This window comes from Sorex fumeus, unplaced genomic scaffold (assembly GCF_029834395.1).
Source record: "Sorex fumeus unplaced genomic scaffold, SorFum_2.1 ptg000009l, whole genome shotgun sequence".
NCBI classification, from domain to species: domain Eukaryota; kingdom Metazoa; phylum Chordata; class Mammalia; order Eulipotyphla; family Soricidae; genus Sorex; species Sorex fumeus.
This window is the reverse complement of record NW_026606066.1, coordinates 23,375,093-23,396,007: the sequence shown is the minus strand read 5'-3', so window position 1 is coordinate 23,396,007 and position 20,915 is coordinate 23,375,093. Positions and strand designations below refer to the sequence as shown.

Here is a 20,915-nt window from a genome sequence, read left to right as displayed (position 1 = left end):
AATATACATTTGTTAGATTAAGCTTTGTTCCAGCACAAGCTGTAGTATTACTGATATTAAGCTTCAGGACACAAAAATTGCAGTTGAAATATTGTTTTATATAAAGATATACTTCACACCATTATTTTTGAAGTATATACTGGGGTTGGGACAACTTGATTCAGTTTCATCATCATGTGGCTCCCTAAATATCACCAGGTGTAGAGCTGCAGACCTGTGAGACCACTGGTCCTGGAGGTCCCCAGGACAAGTAGCCCTCACCCTTGGGTCCTCAAATTTAACTATCTAATTTGGTTGGTCAAGACTCATTGTACATGGCTTCTGGACTTCCTGAGCACCACATGGGCACCCCTAAAATATCTATATATGGCCAGGGACAAACTCAAAGGCTGTTCAAGTGCATGTCTGCACATGCAGAGCCCCAACTTTGATGCCCAAAAGTACATGACCCCCCACCCCCAAGCACTACAGGGAATAGCCCAGGGCCTTAGTACTTGGCTAGCTGACACCAAAGTAGCTACCAAAGTGCTGCTGGGGAAGCAAACCCCAACATAAAATAAATTTTTAAAAAGAATGATATTAGAAAAAAATTAAATATAAGCATATAAAACAAAGCTATATATTAATGGACAAAAATGTAGCAACCACATATGGTCCCTTGAGACTACTAGGAGTGACCACTGAACAGTCAGCAATAACCCCAGAGCACTGTTTCTATAGCTCAAAATCAAACAAACAAAAATAATATTCAATACAAACAAAAGGATAAGAAAATTTAGATGTGATCTGTATTACTACTATATCACCATCAAGGTAATTACTTGTGGGGCTTAGCACCTATAATAAAGCTTGAGCTTCTTGCTGAACATAAGTGGGAAGCAAGCAAAATATTTATTAACCCTTCTAAAGCCCCCTTGAACAGGCATGTGTGCCATTCATTTTTCAGAGGGAAAAGCAATAGGAAACCTGGTCTTCTCTCCCTGCTGACTCCATTTGATCACTGCAACTCTTTCAGAGACTGGTGACAAGCTTAAGAAATAAATGCCTTTTTTCAGGGTGTTGGGAGGATCCTCCCAGGATGGGAGATGCATTCTGAAAGTAGACTATAGACTGAACGTGACTGCCACTCAATGCCTCTTTTGCAAACCACAGCACCCAAAAAGGAGAGAACAAAAGGGAACGCCCTGCCACAGAGGCATGGTGGGATGGGGGGTATGGGGGGGGGGTGGGAGGGATACTGGGATCAGTGGTGGTGGAAAATGGGCACTGGTGGAGGGATGGGTACTCGATCATTGTATAACTAAAACCCAAGCACAAAAATTTGTAAGTCTACAACTGTACCTCATGGTGTTTCACTAATAGAAATTTAAAAAATGAAAGAAATGCCTTTTTTCAATATGAACTTCATTTTCAAGTTTCATCTGTTCTATACTTTAACTGGTCTCTTTGGGAATCAGTAAAGAGGTCCAGAATATATTATGGCGACACAGGAGTACTTCGAACTGAAGACTGTTATAAGAAGAATCAATAGTTTAAAGAAGCTTTTTTTTTCTTTCTCTGAACTTCCCATACCAGTCTAAAACTAGAGGGTCTGAAAAGAGTACAATCATCCTAAGTTCTCTTCATGGGTGTTTTGCTATCAAGTAAAATTATTTTCTGTCACCAAAGTCAGGAACTCAGCACTAGGATATGAAATTACCCAATTAGACGTTGCCATAAGCTCTTGTTGCTCCATCTATTCTGAGAAGGGAGCATTTATTATTTATTTTTCCCAAAAGTCATTTATTCTCGCCCAAATTCCCTCCTCCCTCATGAGTTATTTTCCTGTCAAAGTGCTACATAAAGACCTAGAGTAATCGTACAACAAATAAGACACTTGCCTTGCATGCAACTGACCTGGTTCACCCAGATAGTCCCCTGAGCCCTGCTAGAAGTGAGTACAGAGCCAGGCATAAGGCCTTCCATGGTGAACTCCTGTATATGTACATGATTAAAATCTGTCTTTTCTTTTTCCAATCTGCTGATTTCAGTTTAATTCACACATCCCTCATTGCTGAACTTTAAAGGGCAGAAGAACAACATTTTTAGAAGATGTATGTCCAAGAATTATTATATTTTAAATTTCCTAACCCTAACTTCTTGAATGCTTTGCTCTCTTCTCCAAACTGCCCAGATAGTAAGGTAAAGGTAAAGGTAAAGGCCCTCCCGTTGATCATCGATTTGCTCGAGCGGGCCCAGTAACATCTCCATTGGAGACTTTGTTGTTACTGTGTCTGGCATATCGAATACTCTCGGTAGCTTGCCGGGCTCTCCGAGAGGGACAGAGGAATCGAACTCGGGTCGGCCATGTTGGCTGCGTGCAAGGCAAACGCCCTACCCGCTGTGCTATCGCTCCAGCCCAGATAGTATCCAGATAAATAAAATGCATGCTGCCCAACCATAGATTATCCTCAGGATAGGATCTCCCATGGTCCACACTTTGGACCTTGGCTCTTACCTTAGCTCTCCCTGCATTGAAGTGAGGAGGCAAAGATCTTGAGGCTACTGTTATCCTGGCTCTTGTCTGGGCCAAGTTTCCTAAGCAAAAAAGGCAAAAAAAAAAAATAAATAAATAAACCACAAATTGAAGAAAGAGTCAAGAAGTTTCTAAAGCTGGAGAGATAGTGTAGAAGGTAAGACACTTAATCCTTACATGTGGCTGCTTTGGTTAACTTTGGTCGGAGCCCTCACTCCACATAACCTTAATTGGGTCCCTGTGCCTCACTCCACATAACCTTAATTGGGTCCCTGTGCCCTCCAGGGGTCACTTCCAACTACAGACTCAAATGGCTCCTGAGCTTCACAGGGTGTGGCCCACTCACTCCTTCCACTTGAGAAAACAAAACAAAACAAAAGGATCCTGAACAATTTTTTCCTTTGTTACTGTGAGTTTTGGAATTTTTTTCAAATGATTTGCCCAGAATTTAGAATTTTTGAAAATTTTTAAAGCTTCTATAATAAATTTTATAAAGTGTAATAGTTCATGAATTGTAGACAGTTTACAATATAAATCAAAGGTATATTCACTGTTTAAGAAAAATAAAAGAAGAAGAACGTCTCTACAGGCCAGTGAGGTAGTTCAAAAGACTGGAGCACTTGCTTTTCACATAAGAGCCCTAGGTTCAATCCAAGACATCACAACAGGCAACCCCAGAGCACTGAGAGGGGAAGGCCCCCAGCACCCTTGGGTATATATTTCCCCTACCCCCAAGACAAAATAAAAAAAGTCGTACTTAGTAAAAAAACTAGGAAGAGAAGAAATTATCAAAACATAAACAGGCCACATATGAAAGACTCAAACATTTTCAGTGAAAAACTGAAAGCCTTTTTCCAAAATCAGAAACGAGAGGTTTATTTTTACATATTATGCATATTACTGGCAATGCTAGCTAGAACAATTAGACAAGAAATAACTTTTTAAAAAGGCACCTTAATGGAAACCAAAGGGAATAAAAATATCTATTTATAAATGATAAGATTTTATATGTAGAAAGTTCTAAATATTACTTACACACATACATATACAACTACAACAACAACTGCAAATCTGCAAATTTGCGGAATATAATCAACATGGAAAAGTCAGTTGCAGGGGCCAGAGAGATAGTACAGCAGGTTGCTTTGCATGCAGATGATCTAGGTTTGATCCTCAGAATCCTATATGGTCTCCTGAACACTGCCACGATTGATTCCTAAGTGCAAAGCTGGTTATAACCCTTGAGCATCACCTGGTGTGTCCCTCAAACCCAAACCCAAACCAAACAAAAAGTCAGTTATAGTTCTGCATAACAACAATTAAATCCAAGAAGAAAATTAATAAAACAATTTTATTTAAAGTGATACCAAAACTAATAGAATACTTTAAAATTAATAAAAGACAAAAATCCTTGTACATAAACACTATAAAATATTTCTGAAAGAAGTTAAAGAAGGTATGAACAAATAAATGTAAAAGTCCTTATTGGGGAAAGGAAAAGGATCACTTCCTTCATTAGTTCATTTTGGACTTATTAGCTGAGGCACTGAAAAACAGACTGATGGAAGGCAGATAAGGAAGAAAATAATAAGAGCAATATATTAATTTTTGCAGTTTACATACACACAGTAGTAGTACACAGTGGCCAGTAACTCAAAGGGGTGGTTACAACTTGGGCTTATAGTTCATCTTAACAACAACAACAAAAAAAAAAGAACAATACATTTGTAGAGAAGTGACAAGTCAAATTAGATAAACTTGAAGTTTCTAGTCTTAGTGTACTGTGGGATGGTAAAGAAATGAGATCTCTCTTTAAGGAAGATAAGAGCTATTTAGTAAAATTTATTATATACATTCCTCTGGTGAGGTCTCTGGGCTGATAAGGGTCTGGAGTTGTCTTTGGCAATTCTTCCTGGTCAAGAGGGGGAGGGATAGATGTTTTTACAACTTTATATCCTGATTTTAGGCAATTAGGGGCAGAATCAGAGAGCTAATATCAGTTCTTCTCAACTGCTTTCAACTCAAAATATTTTTATGACAAAATATAATATTTGGTTATGGCATATTTTGGTATTCCTGATTGTGCTCATGGATTAGAAGATATGATATTGTTAAAATATTCATATTATCTAGAGATCTACAAATACAATGCAATCCCCATCAAAATCCTGAAACTTGTTTGGAAATACAAAGACACCAAAGTATCAAAATAATTTAGAGAAGAAAGAATAAAGGTAAAAGTTTTAGGTGTTCCAATATCAAAAAAAAATTACAGTAATCAAAACAGCATGGTACTGGCATAAAGACAAACATAGGTAAACTGCCAGGAGAACCCCTGTGCACCACTGGGTATGGACTAAGACACCCATCTTCACCCTATACATGCATACATACATATATACATACACACACTCATAAACCTCAAAGGAATAAAAAAATAAAATTATACATTAAAAAAAATTAAACCATATAGAGAACTCAGAAATAAATTCATACCCTCTGATCAAATAATCTTTGACAAAGTTGTCAAGACTATCTCCAATAGTGGAAGTAGTTTCTTCAATAAATTCTCTGGGAAAATTGAACATTGTGAAAAAAATTAAAATGGATTCTTATAGCATATACAAAAATAAGACTTAAAACTATAAAATGTGGGGGCCAGAGAGATACTACAGTGAACTATCACCAGCTCATACCAGCTAGGATCATCATTACAAACAACGAAAACAGAAACTAATAATGGTGAGTATGTGGAGAAACTGGAGTTCTTTTGCATTGTAGGCAGGTGTGCAAAATAGTGCAGCCACTATAGAAAATAGTATGGTGGTTCGAAAAAGATTAAAAATCAAACCATTATGTGACCCACAATCCTGCCTGTGGATATTCATGCAAAAGAATTGAAAACAGAACTTCAAAATGATATTTACATTATCAGTTCACTACACCTGTTCCACAATAGATAAGAGGTGGAACAAATTTGGGGTTTTTGTTCTTTATTTTGGGGGGGTCCCCAGTGTTTGGGGACTATTTGTGACTCTCTGCTCAGGAGTGATCCTTGACTATACTTGGAAGACCTTATGTGGTGCCAGAGTCTAACTAGGGACAGTGGGATATAAGACACTCATCTTAACCCCTGTACCCTCTCTTTGGCTTCTGCCCGCATCATAGGGTCATACTCAGCTGTGCTTAGGGGCTTTTCTTGCTTGGTACTTGGTATGCAAGTGTGACTCCTGGCTAGGCTGGAGGATTCTACATTGTTGAGAATCAAACATGGGAATCCCACATGCAAAGCATGTGCTCCATCCTACTGAGCTAAATAGCTCCAACCTAAATATTTGACAAAAGGTAAAGTAAAGGTAAAGGCCCTCCCGTTGATCGTCGATTTGCTCGAGCGGGCCCAGTAACGTCTCCATTGGAGACTTTGTTGTTACTGTGTCTGGCATATCGAATACTCTCGGTAGCTTGCCGGGCTCTCCGAGAGACAAAAGAAAACAAAAAATTATACGTATACCTGAACAATGGAATATTTTTCCACTTTAAAAAAGAAAATAGTGCTTTGTTACATAGATGAACTTTGAGAACTTCATGCTAAATGAAATAAGCCAGTCACAGAAGGAAAGCACATTTTATCAGTGAGAGGGACATGAAATCGTCAAATGTGTTAAAGCAGAGAATATTGTTGGCCAGTTGCTGGAGGAGGACAGGAAAATGGGGAGAACCTGGATATGGAACTTTAGTCAGACAAGATGAAAAATGTCATTTCTTTTCTATATTAATGTGTATATGTATTATACATGACTATAATACATATCTTCATATAACATAAACAGTGCTGTACTGTAACTAAAAACTTGTGAGTAGGGGGCTAGAGTGATATAGCACAGCGGGTAGGGCGTTTGCCTTGCACGCAGCCAACCCGGGTTCGATTCCCAGCATCCCGTATGGTCCCCTGAGAGCCGCCAGGAGTAATTCCTGAGTGTAGAGCCAGGAGTAACCCCTGTGCACCGCCGGGTGTGACCCAAAAAGCAAAAAAAAAAAACAAAACAAAACATAAACAAACAAACTTGTGAGTACTGAGACTTTCATGTTATCCACTCTTAACAATTAAAAAAATAATTCTAATTAGGTTTCAATAAGGTTCAATAATTCCAACAATTCCAATTAGTCATTGAAAGAGATGAATATAAAGGAGAAGTGCTGCGAATTTTCTGGAAGAAGTTGTAAGCAGGGATAAAGAATTCATCTGCAGTTTGTGTTCACTAGTGAGATCCCTGATTGCTCTCAATGATCCAAAAGATGTAGAGTGGGCAAGCACCCAAGCAATGGAGACAGATGAGTCTAAGTATTTGCCAGGACTATGACCTTGTAAATTATTATCTTAGAGCATCCGTTTTTTGTCTATTACATGAGGATGAAACTTAGCCAAAATGAAACTTAGTCAATCTTAGACAAGGACAACTCTCCTTGCCCTAACGCCTCATGAAAAGGACAATTTATCCTTAGTTTACCCTTTCTCCCAAAGCCTAATTTTTGCTTTGCTCAGTTACACGGTTAACATACTGTGCATCAAGGGGTCTGTGTGATTCATTCTAAAAACACACTTCCTGAATCTTTCTCTTTTAAAGATTCCTCGTGACCATGAAGAGATAACAGCTATTGTGAGGACATGAGACCATCATCTTCCAACCTGGGTTTGTTGGCAATAAAGCTCTTTCTCACTATATCTTTCCTTAGACTGAGGCTCAGCATACACAGGAATCAAGCCTTCATGGTTACCGGGATAAGATTATCCAATTCTCAGTACACCTGTGGGCACTCAACAAGGTCATCCATGTAAAGTGCTTGTCAACACAGGGCCAGTGCAAGTTAGTGCTTACTTCACGTTTGCTAGCATGGCTAGCTAATATTAATAGTATTTGTTGTGAATAGTTTTATAGTGCTCAACACATTGTAAAAGGCAAGAGAAGACCAGGGAATATCACTAATTTGTAATTGTAAATAAAACCAAAAGCAAATGAAAAGAAGTTTTCTTGAACCTCAATCTCTTGGTTATTGATTCCTATAGCTTTTAACCTCTGATGGGCCAAAGTGGCCTGACTCTTGTCCCTTCCACCCACCCTCCACCTTTTCTGGAATCTTGTGCCTCCTAACATAAAAGCATACAGACATCTGCTTGTCTGCCTAATTTTTATGTACAATATTGTTCAATTCTGTAGTTAAATTAAAAGTTATCAGTGAAAGGAAATGCTGCAATTTGTGTAAAGGCAAGACACTCAAGATTTCAAAGTTTTTAGCAAGTCTAGCACAAAGATGTCCAAATGTTTTCTCTGGTGATATTTTCAGAGGCTAAACTGTGATTAATAGCCCAGAAAGAACCCTTTGAAGCAGGATTGGTGACATCAAAGTCGTAATCCAGGGGTGGCAGGCGCTTTATAATGAGTGGGAAGCATTTTAACACATTTCAAAGGATTTACAGCATGAATAAACAATAGGCCTCAGCAAAAGTGCCACACACACACACACACACACACACACACACACACACACCTTTGAGAATCATAACCTATAAGAAGTTTCCATTTTAATTTAAATGTAAATACAGTTTTCACACTTCTTTCAAATGTTAAGCATCCTCAATGCTTCATCCCTAGAAAGCCTCTTCAACTAAGGATGCTTCATTGCCCCCAAAGCACCCTCCTGCACTTCCGGTGCGCCCAACAAAGTGTGTCAGGGAGAGAAAACGGAAGTTGTAGTTATCTAGTGGAATTTATGTCCTCTGTGGGTCTGGGTTAAGAAAGAATATGAAATGGAGCTTCCAATCTCTTGGTCTCTGGGAGAGGGTCCAGAGACAGAGCAGGAACTTTGTAAAGGTGGCAATTTCCTGTATGATTCAGAGGCTTTTTATGTCTTGGAAAATACCCAACACCCCATGATTTCATTTTTAGTCACTTCCTAAGAATCCCATTATAATGAAATGTTAGTCTTTTAAATACGCAAGCACAGAAATCTGCTTCCCTCTGCTGCCCTCTCTGGGTTTATGGGATTTGTTGCAAGATTGCTAGTGGATTGTTAGGGAATTCTTTGCTTTAATTTCCCCCCAAACATAGACTAATAAGCTGAAATAAAGATCCAAACTTATGTTGAAATGTAAAATGCTGTGGCAAATTGCTACACAAAACCCTGGTGCAAATAAAAAACTCAAATGCTTCAGTTGTCTGTTAGAAAGACGAATGTAAGAGCCAAGGTACTACATGGAAAGTATCATGCTAAGGGAAATGAATCAGAAAGTAACAAAATAGGAAACTAACATCCAAGAATAGCAGAGATAGGTACCAGGAGGTTTACTCTATGGCTTGGAGGCCAGCCACACACACTATCTGCTGCTCAGATAGAGAAAGGAGCACCAAATAAAGGGTGTTGAGAGGATCCTCCCAGGATGAGAGATGCATGCTGAAAGTAGACTATAGACCGAATATGATTGCCACTCAATGCCTCTTTTGAAAACCACAGCACCCAAAAGGAGAGAGAGAACAAAAGGGAATGCCCTGCCACAGAGGCAGTGTGGGATAGGGGGAATGGAGGGTGGGAGGGATACTGGGACCAGTGGTGGTGGAGAAGGGGCACTGATGGAGGGATGAGTACCCGATCATTGTATAACTGAAACTCAAGCACAAAAATTTGTAAGTTTACAACTGTACCTCATGGTGTTTCACTAACAAAAATGGAAAAAAAAAAAGTTTCACTACAAATGACCTAACCTCAGATCATCTTCTTATCTGATCTTTTAAAAGTTTTCCTGGAATCAGGGATATAACTCAGTATCTTCAAACTCTGATGGTACACACCATGGGACTGTTCCTTAGCTGTGAACCTAAATCATAATTCCTAATGTACAATAACTGCTCTCTTTATTATATACAATTTCCTTTGGGTTGAACCTATGTATATGAAAATTGTGCTCTTCTGCTTGCATTAATATGGATTGATTTGCTATTCGGTCTGCATTAGTACTGATTTCTTCTCCCTGTTTTTTCAGGAGTTTTCACTCTTGAAAACTTTCCAGATCCAGAATCTATTCACTTTTCAATGGAAAATATGGACAATCTCTGCCCTGTGATTTTCTGAATCTCTCCTTTCAAAATCCTTGCCTTGCTGTTCCCACCAGTCACAGACATTTGCTTTGTGATTCTTACTCAGTTTAATCAAGATCTCTCACTTAGATTCACCCTTAATTAATCTTGATTTCTCAATCAAGACAGATCTGTTTTTACTTCTCTAAGGAAAGGTTTAAGAGGTGGTTGTAAGGTTTACACAATAAACATTGTTTTATCTTAACAACAGATTGTATGCTTGTTCAGAGGAAATAAGGAGTGAGGTCAGATAACTAAGACCTTGGATTTGTCATTCCACAAAATCTCATCTGTATAAGCTTACTTGATCTGATTGTTTGTCTGATAAAAATTTTGTTTCTTGGTTTTCTTTTTCTTTCTTTCTTTCTTTTTTTTTGCAAAGGGCAGAACCAATAAGAAAGCAGAACAGCAAGGGGTAGGGATACATACTATATAAACACAGGTCACAATAGAGGCAGCACATACATAGTGAGAGGAAGAGGTGAGGGCAACAAGAAGACAGTGGACAAATGGATGGTAAAGAACTGATTGTGAAGATAGACCCAGAGATGGTGAAGCGAGGCCTGTGAGAAGAAGCTGTGGTTGAAGATTACATCAAAGAAACAGTTCACAGACTATAAATACATGAATTGTAAAATAAAAAAGCTGCAATACTGAAGATACACAGTGGTTAATTCAGCACACCACTCACAAGAATCTCAAGTTAGTTGGATCATGGGTAATGTTCAGGGTATCCATTTACAACAGATTTATGCTGGTAAAGTATTTGCAGAGATTGACATTTTTATTTAATACCACTGCAACTTGCATTTTAATGCAAATTTAGTAGTTTCATATAACATATTGCTGCATTTTGTATACTAAAAATTATTGGATAACTGATTTATGACAGAGAAGCATAAAATGGAGTAAGAAAAAGCTCTTCAATAAATAATGCTAAGGAAGCTTGACAGTCAGCCATATGTAAACACATGAAATTAGATCACTATCTTATACATATATAAATAACTTAAATTGAACTATAAGACCTGAAACCATAAAACATATATCAAAATATATGTGGCAAGCTCTTTGGCATAGTCTTAGTGATATCTTTGTGGGTATGACTTCAAAGGCTAGGAAAACAAACACAAAAGTAAGCAAATGGGATTACATCAAATAAAAAGGCTCTGTACAACAAAATAATCCAGCTTCAAATTTCATCCTCATATGAAACATTCATGTGAGAATTATATAAAGGGTGTTACTATGCACAATTTATTAAGAATTCATAAAATTTAACAGCTTCCCCCCAAATTTTAGACCAGTTTTAAAAAATAGCATTGTAGCACTGTTCTCCCATTGTTCATTGATTTGCTCGAGGGGGCACCAGTAACATCTCACAACAAATTGTGAGATTGACTATTACTGTTTTCAGCATATCAAATACGTCATGGAGAGCTTGCCAGGCTTTGCCGTGCCAGGTGAGATACTCTCGGAAGCTTCCCGGGCTCTCCGAGAGGGGCGGAGGAATTGAACCCAGGTCGGCCACATGCAAGGCAAAGCCTTAGGAAAGGACATGAATAGACACTTATCCAAAGAGGACATACAAATGACCAATAGGCACATGAAAAGATGATCAGGTCTCTTTTTTGTTAGAGAAATAAAATCTAAACAAAGAGGAGATAGTACTTTGTACCTTAACAATGGTTATTTTTCAGAAGACAAGAAACAAGTGTTGATGAAAAATGTGGAAGGGAAGTCCCTTGTACACAGTTCATGGGCATGTAAACCGGAATACCCAATAGGATAAACATCTATAAATATTTCTCAGAAAGAAAAAAATAATAAAGATACCATATGATTCAGCCCTCCAGCCATCCACTACTAGATATTTCTCTAAAATGAAAATAATATATGCACCCCATGTTCACAGCCATTGCTCTCTAAAATCAAGGGTTAGAAACAACCTAAGTGCCCATCAAGAGTTGAGTGGATGTAAAACATGTAAAACACACAAAGGATTATACTTTCCAGCTGTGTGTGTGTGTAAATTTAAACAAGATTGGAGGTGCTGGAGAGATAGTATAGCAGATAAAGCACTCCTTGCACATGGCTGATCCATATTCAATTCCTAGCAACCCAGGAACTGAATTCCTGTCACCCCAGGGAATTCCTGCCCCACCCCCAGCCCTGCAAGGAGTAATCCCTGAGCACAACATTAGGAGTAAGCCCTGAAAACAGTCAAGTGTGGATGGACCCCCTGAAAAAAAAAAAAGATGAAAATCCTACCATTTGCTACATGAGAAATATAGAGGATATTATTTATGAAATAATGTCTTTGAGTGAAAAAAGACAGTGTGTACCTTCATGCATATGTGAAAGGCAAAGAAACAAATTAATAAACAACTCCCATTCAAATTCCTCTTATAATTCATTAAAATATATATATCGATTATTAAAAGGGAAGGAGTAAGAGGATGGGGAAATAGAGCAAAAGGATCTGTTGTATAATGAGAACTAGACTTTTTTCTTGGCTATAAAGTGGATGTGGGAGGACCCACACAGTAATGCTCAGGGTTTTTTTCTGGCTCTGTACTTATGGCTCGCTTCTCCAATGCTCAGGGTACCATTTGTGGTGCCAAGAATTAAACCTGAGTCTGCTGTCACGGTTCTCCCATTATTCATCGATTTGTTCGAGCGGGCCCAGTAACGTCTCCATTGGAGACTTTGTTGTTACTGTGTTTGGCATATTGAATACGTCACGGGGAGCTTGCCAGGCTTTGCCATGCGGGCGAGATACTCTCGTAGTTTGCCAGGCTCTCTGAGAGGGGCAGAGGAATCGAACTCGGGTCGGCCATATTGGCCACTTGCAAGGCAAACGCCTTACCCGCTGTGCTTGTTTTACCCACTAAAACAAATGTTTTACCCATCTACTTGCTGCATGCAAGGCAAATGTTTTTACCCACTGGTGTCTTTATGATTCCAGAAACTAAACCATCAGTTATAAGCATAATGAACACTTGTACACTGTCTTCCCATTGTTCATCGATTTGCTGGAGCAGGCCCAGTAACGTCTTCACTTTGAGACTTGTTGTTACTGTGTTTGGCATATTGAATACGTCAAGGGTAGCTTGCCAGGCTTTGCCGTGCAGGCGAAATACTCTTGGTAGCTTGCCGGGCTCTTCGAGGGGGCAGAGGAATCAAACAAACACCCTACCGCTGTGCTATCGCTCCAGCCCACAAGCATAATAGAGATGTAATATATGTCTATATACCTGAAATATTTAATGTTATAAACCAATGTTTCCTTGACTAAAAAAAAGAAAAACCTTAGTTCAACTTAATATAACCATTCCCTTCAATCTATAACAAAGATTCGTTTTATTTACTGAGATACCTTAAAATTTTTTCCCCTGGGACTGGAGCAATAGCACAGCGGGTAGGGCATTTGCCTTGCACGCAGCTGACCTAGGTTCAATTCCCAGCATCCCATACGGTCCCCCGAGCACCGCCAAGAGTAATTCCTGAGTGCATGAACTAGGTGTAACTCCTGTGCATCGTGGGGTGTGACCCAAAAAGCAAAAAAAAAAAAAAAAAAAGAAATTGTTTCCCCCAAAATGACACCATTGTAGGAAATTAAAAAGACAGTATGCTGGCCCTGCCCACGGCGCTCCCGGCCGCTCAGGCCCCAGCGCTCTGGCTCGGCGGGCTGAGCTGGCGGCCGCACCTGAACATGGTTGGGGAAACAGAAGCAAAGGCGAAGCCGAAGTCCAGTCCGGATAACCTGGTGCAGCTCTTGAATGACAAGAAGCTCATGAGCAGCCCCCAACTTCTGCGGGATCTTCAATCACCTCCAGCGGCTGCTGGACGAGGAAATTAGCAGAGTACAGAAAGACATGTACAATGACACATTAAATGGCAGTACAGAGAAAAGGAGTGCAGAGTTGCCTGATACTGTGGGACCTATCGTTCAGTTACAAGAGAAACTTTATGTGCCTGTAAAAAAATACCCAGATTTTAATTTTGTTGGGAGAATCCATGGACCCCCATAACTCATAGCTAAACAGCTGGAAGCAGAAACCGAATGTCAGATAATGGTCTGGGGCAAAGGCTCAATACTGGATAAAAAGGAGGAGGAACAAAATAGGGACAAACCCAACTGGGAGCATCTCAGTGAAAATTTACACGTACCGATCACTGTGGAAGATGCTCAAAACAGAGCAGAGATAAAACTGAAGAGAGCTGTTGAGGAAGTGAAGAAATTGAACCTAGTGGTGTATTAGGTGTGGTGGCTACTAAGTTAGGAGGCACGATATGTGTGTCCATCCTTTCCAAAGGATTGTGACCACAGACTGAGCCGCCACCAGCAACTAACCTATGACTTTCTGACCTCTGAATTCTTCACCCAATGATGACCTGACCATGCCTGCCTGCTGGTCTGGTAAAATTGCCTTTGCTTGCCTGTCGTCAGTGCAGTGCAGCGAGCTGAGGCACTTGTCCATTAGTCTTACCATCTACCAAACAAAAGGCAAAGAAATTGTTGTCCTCCAACTCAGCTTTTTCCCCCCTCCCTCATTGGGTGAAAGTGGTTCTAGAACCTACACTGAATAGTACTAAAGCAATAAGGCCCAATTCATCCCACAGCACTGATCATCTGTTAATGTGCCACTCTAAAGGAACGAATGGTAAGAAGGCCTCACTCAGAAGGGGAGCCCAATGGCCCTTAACTACTCAGTGACAGAGTCAGTTACTGTGAGAGACTCCTAGAATCTTCTCTTCTCATAGCGAGTCGAAGCTCTCTGAATGTACTGTGTGGTGATGCATCATGATGAACCTTCAGTCAGGGATGTCATTGGCGAAGTGATTTCAAAAAGTATTCAAAATCTGATATGCTGTTGAGTCTCTACAGTGCCCTCAGAGAGCAGAAGTTGCAGCCTTTTTTATATCGCCTGCCAAAAATGGAAGTATTAAAAGTGTGCCATGAAAGAAAAACAAAACTTAATAACAATTTTAAAACGTAATTCAAAGAACAAAACTTTAACACTATTTTTAAACAAATATATGAGTTAAAATTACAGAACCTTTATTTTCCAGGTCCTTAAAAATAGTATACAAGAACAAGGTATATGCATTATGTGTCACATTACTGGGCAAACTGTTCAAATATTTTTTTTTAACCTCCCTATATAGAAAAAAATCATTAAGGATATAAACGCCATGCTTGCCTATTTGCTGTATACATGTAATGAAATTGTAGATAAAGTGTAGTGCATTGAAACAAATGAACAAAAACTAGATACTTTTACTATACAAGGGTGCTGGTGCAGAAAAAATATATATATTTTTGGAAATGTAGAATTTATACTTTCAAGTGTTATAAAAAAAAGAAAAAGAACAAAGAAACCCTTTATTTCATTAAATATTTTTTTCTGGTGGTTGTCAAGAAACAAACAACCAAAAGAGCCTTTTGGTCTTTTGTTTTTATTTTTGAAGTATTGGAATAAGTCTAAAGAAAAGAAAGTGCCTTATTTTCCTTCATGGTCATTTAGTCTAAGCATCTTGTAAGATCAGCTCCTCCCTCCAGATATGAGTTAATGTATATTACTCAGTTGCACAGTATGTAAAAGAAGATAGAAGGGGAGGCAAATGAATTGATAGATTGAATTAGATGATTTTTGGCCACATTACCTTGACACAAATTTGCCAAATCTGATATTGTGAAAAATTTGATAATTTTTCTAATACCTGACAAGTTTTTTAAAGCATCATTCTCTTAAAATCATAATTGAGTGCTTTTGGTTATTAGAATATTTAATGTTCAAAGGATTTAGAGATAAAAATTATTTGTGATCTGACACCAATTTACAGACAGATTAAAGCTTCATTTTATTCAAAGGGAGGTTGGATTTTTTTTCTGAGTAATTTGAAGTAATGGTTTATCTAACAAGTAGTAATATTTGTGATTTGCATTCTGGAAAAATGATCCAAATTGAATCCGACTTCTTTCTCCCATATAGATAACAGTAGTCCATCTCTTTGCTGGGCTTAATAGCCTAACCCACCCCACCCCATCTGTCTTTTTCAAACTTTAAAAAGATGTGAAAAACTAGCATCATTGTACATCTACTCAACTCCCTGTACACTGAGGCTTCAGGTTTCTCATGAAGCTCAGTGGTGTATTGGAGTGACTGCACAGGGCTTCTGTCTAACATGTAGGTAAATGATCATTAACTGCACAGTACCAGATGTGGCAAACATCAAGGGGCAGAAGGCACCGACTTCTCAGCTGTCCCCTCCTAACATGCCTTCCCTGCGTCATGATCAGCGGTCAGCAGTCCGCTCCAGGGGCACCTCGATGGTGACCTCAGTAAGCTCAGTGGGCATCTTGGTGGCGGACTCCCTATCATCCTGTCTCACTCAGAAACCATTTGAAGTTTATTTACTATGCAATAGACATTCATTGTTTGTATTCAGCTAGCTTTGGTTTAACGTGCCACTGCTTTGTCTTTCTGTTACACATACAGTTGTTTTATTTACAATATATGCTGTACCACGGCGATTTTTATTTTGGTCGGTTGAATAAATTTGCAACAGTCAACACTTGAGGTGACAGTAGTTTAAAAACAATATAGTATTGATCCAGTTTCATCTCAACTATGCATGTTCTACTTGGACATTTTAGATGTTTATCAAAGGTCTTTTATGGGGAAGAAAATAAATTTATGAAAATAAATGTGTGATAAATAAATGAGTAATGTTGGCTCTGAACTGAAAACTTAGTTGACAAAATTTTGGATCAACTGAAAAAATGCATGATTTTTTTTTTTTCCCCTTTATTTTATTTTATTTTTTTTAAAGTTGTAGATTTACAGTTTTTTGTGCTTTGGTTTCAATTATACAATGATCAGATACCCATCCCTCCACCAGTGCCCATTTTCCACCACCATGGATAATATCCCTCCCACCCCCATCCCCCCATCCCCCCGTCTCTGTGGCAGGGCAATCCCCTGTGTTCTCTCTCTCCTTTTGGGTGTTGTGGTCTGCAAAAGAGGCATTGAGTGGCAAACATGTTCAGTCCATAGTCTACTTTCGACATGCATCTCCCCTCCTGGGAGGATCCTCCAAACATCCTTTATTTGGTGCTCCCTTCTCTATCTGAATAGCCCTTCCTCTAGGATACCCGGCTGGCCTCTAAGTTATGGAGTAATCCTCCTGGTGCTGATCTCAGCTATTCTTGGGTATTAATCTCATACTTTGTTACTTTATATCCCCCAGATGAATGCAATCTTTCTATGTCTATCCCTCTCTTTCTGACTCATTTCGCTTAGCATGATACTTTCCATATTGTACCACTTGTATGTAAATTTCATGACTTCATCTTTTCTAAGAGCTACATAGTACTCCATTGTGTAGATGTACCAAAGTTTCTTTAACCAGTCATCTGTTCTTGGGCATTCAGGTTTCTTCCAGTTTCTGGCTATTGTAAAGAGGGCTGCAATGAACAAACAAGTGCAGATGTCACTTCGACTATACATTTTTGCCTCTCTGGGATATATTCCCAGGAGTGGTATTGCTGGGTCAAATGGGAGCTCAATTTCTAATTTTTTGAGAATCGTCCATACTGTTTTCCAGAAGGGCTGAACCAGAGGACATTCCCACCAACAGTGAAGGAGTGTCCCTTTCTCGCCACATCCACGCCAGCATCGGTTGCTTTTGTTCTTTTGAATTTGGGCCAGTCTCTGAGGTGTGAGATGGTATCTCATTGTGGTTTTGATCTGCATCTCCCTGATGATTAATGATGTAGAGCATTTTCTCATGTGCTTTTTTGCCATTCGGATTTCTTCTTTGAGAAAGTTTCTGTTCATTTCATTGCCCCATTTTTGGATGGGGTTGGATGTTTTCTTCTTGTGGAGTTTAACCAGTATTTTGTATATCCTGGATATCAACCCCTTGTCAGATGTGTATTCGGTGAATATCCTTTCCCATTCTGTAGACTGTCTTTGTATTTTGGTCACTGTTTCTTTGGAGGTGCAGAAGCTTCTTAGTTTAAGATAGTCCCATTTATCTATCTCTGTTTTCACTTGCTCGGCCAGTGGCGTGGCATCTTTGAAGATACCATTAGCTTCAATGTCATGGAGGGTTTTGCCAACTTTGTCTTCAATGTACCTTATGGTTTCTGGTCTGATGTTGAGGTCTTTAATCCATTTTGATCTTACTTTTGTACATGGTGTTAGGCAGAGTTCTGAGCCTATTTTTTTGCATGTAGCCGTCCAGTGATAAAATGCATGATTTTTGAAATCTCTGAATGCCTTAGTTCTCGGTATTATCATTATTGAGTTTATTTCTTATTAAAATATGTCATTTTAAGAAAAAAAGACAGTATGCTTATGTTTGACTTTGATCTGCAATTTCTATATTCTCCACTGCATTATCTATGAGTTTGAGTGTTAGTATAAGGGCAGGAGTGCGGGGGTGGAAGAATTCTCAAGTGAAGAATATGGGTAATTTATTTATATGAATAAAGATATATATGTGTACATGCACATATACATATACACATATAGAGAAAGTGGCCATAGTATTATGAACAGAAGGAATCAAAAGTAAATTGTAAATCACTTTATTTTCCAAGTTAATTTATTGAAGATCGACAATTAACAAACTCACTCTTTCTGAACATACAGTCTTGCCCTTCTTATAAATGTGGGAAATTAAAAGCCCCAGAAAAATGCTTTTCCCATTTCTATATTGAATTTAATTGACAGATTTTTAGTATCTTAAGGAATTGCAAAATTAATGCCTCTAAACTCTCTGCTTGAAGAAAATCAAAACAATGAGTTCAGGGAATTTTCCTCTTTTGCCTTTACCACATGAACTACAGCTTCAAAAATTTGTGAGCCAAAAATGTTAAAATTGTAGACCAGGTGAAAGAATAGTACCTCATTTTTTCCCTTAAGATTTAAAACAGAATGTCAGCCCAACAAATAATAATGAATCATCAGAACTTTCCAAAGTAGTAACAATTTCATAACTCTTCCACTTTCAAAACTTTCTTAACGAAGAAGCTTCAGCTATTTTTCTGCATTTAACCTCCCCTTGGGTGAAAGTTGCCAGTTCAGTGTATCTTAATGACAAGATTCTTCCTTAGATAAAGTCAGCTTTAAAAAAAGTTCTAGGTATTTTTTGCCTTTCTCGTGTGTTTTGGTGACATCTGCTTGGAAACTGCATGGTTGCCAAAATGTATGGTATGAGTATAAACTTCTGGACCCTAGACTACTGATATCTATCCAAGAAGACTTTATTCCTATTCAGAAAAAAAAGATAAATCTATAAACACTTTATCTAACAGCACTTGAAATATGAGACTTACTACTTCCAGAGCAGAACAATATCTACATTCAGCAGCACAGCTTTTAGCTCAATCAGGACAAGTCTTGAATAAAACCAATGTACCACTTTGTGTGGAGGTGTGGGTAATGGTAGAGGGAGGCTATGCAAGAGTGGGTGTAGGATGTTGTTAGAAAAACTCTGGTTCTTGAGGCTGGAGCAATAGCACAGCAGGTAGGGCGTGTACCTTGCACCCAGCTGACCTGGATTCAATCCCCAGCCTCCCATATGGTTCCTTAAGCACCGCCAGGAGTACTTCCTGAATTCAGAGCCAGGAGTAAAACCCGAGCATCACCAGGTGTGACGAAAGAAAGAAAGAAAGAAACAAAGAAAGAAAGAAACGAAGAAAGAAAGAAACAAAGAAAGAAAGAAAGATAGATCTCTGGGTCTTCTTAATTTTTCTGTATACCTAGATTGCACAAAAAAAAAAAGACTCATTTTTAAAGCAACATCATGCAGACTGAAGACTCAGCTCATTAGTAAGATTTACAACAGGATGCAAATAGGATTTCAAAGGGTGAGCAGTTCTGAGCTTCTGTCCAGCTCTGAAAGTCTGTTCAGGCTTAAGAAAGTACATCTTCAAAGATCCCTGAAGTGAGAGAGTAAGACAGGATGAAATTAAAAACATGAAACTAAAATCCTCGTGATACATTATTTCATAGCAGCTTGGTAGACAACAGATGGGAAAGGAATAAAGAGAAAGTTGCTTAGATAACAGGAGGCAGGTGGTATCATGATTTGACTATTAGACTAAAAGACCTAGCTATTTCTTTTGCTTATGTTCTCTCTACCACATATCACCACAATCATTAACAAAGGATCTGTTTTTGCACTTTCTCTCCTCCTCCTTCCCATTGTTGTTTGTGGGATTACACAATGGTTGTGGTGCTTGCTAGTAGTGACACTTTTTTTTGTCAGTATTATTTATACACATGCTCACTGGAGATCACACTTTTTCATTTTGGAATTTGGGCACATTTTGGTCATAGTGCTTCTTGGGATTTTGTAGCTTAATTATGATACTCACATATGTGTCCTCCTGGGAACATGTGCCCAATCAAGCTGCTCACACCTGTTTACATGAGGTACTTGTCAGAGATTGCATACCTGTGGTGGTGGTACCTGGGGTCCCAAGCAACAGAGTTGCTGGACCCCACTTGGCACGTTTGGGTGACACTAGGGATCAAACTTGTGGCTTCAAGCATTCAAAGCAATCACCTTTTTCATAGACTCTACCTGGGTCCTTGTAGTCTTTTTACAGTTAGCTCCTTTATTTTGCAATTGTGGCAAAAGGGGGCTCATTCAAACCTCTAATTTTATATCATTTTTTCCTCCTTAGTGTATGAGAGAGGGGATGGAGATCTTGTTCTCATCCTGCAATGTCTTTTTTGGTTTTGTTTTGGGGTCATAACTGGCAATACTCAGGGATTATACTCAACTTGGTACTTGGGGGTCATTTCTGGCTTGGCTTGAGAAACTGCTTGGTCCTAGGAATTGAACCCAAGTTTCTGGCAAAGAAAGAATGCCAGAAGCTATCTCATCCCAGTGAGCTATCTCTGTAGTACCATAATTTTAACAGGGAGACTATGAAGTTGTTGAAAATAAGTTCCACGGAATCCTTAATCTTAAAAAGCAGCACTTATAACTACTTGCAGACAATATGATTCTATACTTAGAAAATCCTAAAGACTCTACCTAAAAAACTCCTAGAAACAATAGGTTTGTATAGTAAAGTGGCAGACTACAAAATTAACACCCAAAAGTCCATCGTTTCCTATATACGAATAATGAAAGTGAAGAAAGAGATATTTTTTTAAAAATCCCGTTCACAATAGTGCCTCAGAAAATCAAGTACATCGGAATCAGCCTAACTAAAGAGGTGAAGGACCTATACAAAGAAA

At 38.8% G+C, this 20,915-nt stretch overlaps 1 protein-coding gene and 1 pseudogene across 1 annotated transcript in view; one reads left to right on the top strand and one right to left on the bottom strand.

The window, feature by feature from the left end:
* LOC130019802 (myosin-IIIb) overlaps positions 1-20,915 on the bottom strand; it is a 410,050-nt gene that overhangs the window by 61,865 nt on the left and 327,270 nt on the right. The window contains exon 24 of the mRNA XM_056110474.1: positions 2,498-2,577. Within this exon, the coding sequence (XP_055966449.1) occupies positions 2,498-2,577 (80 nt within the window). The remainder of the gene's footprint in view (positions 1-2,497; positions 2,578-20,915) is intronic.
* Positions 13,361-13,910, top strand: LOC130019780 (KH domain-containing RNA-binding protein QKI-like; annotated as a pseudogene).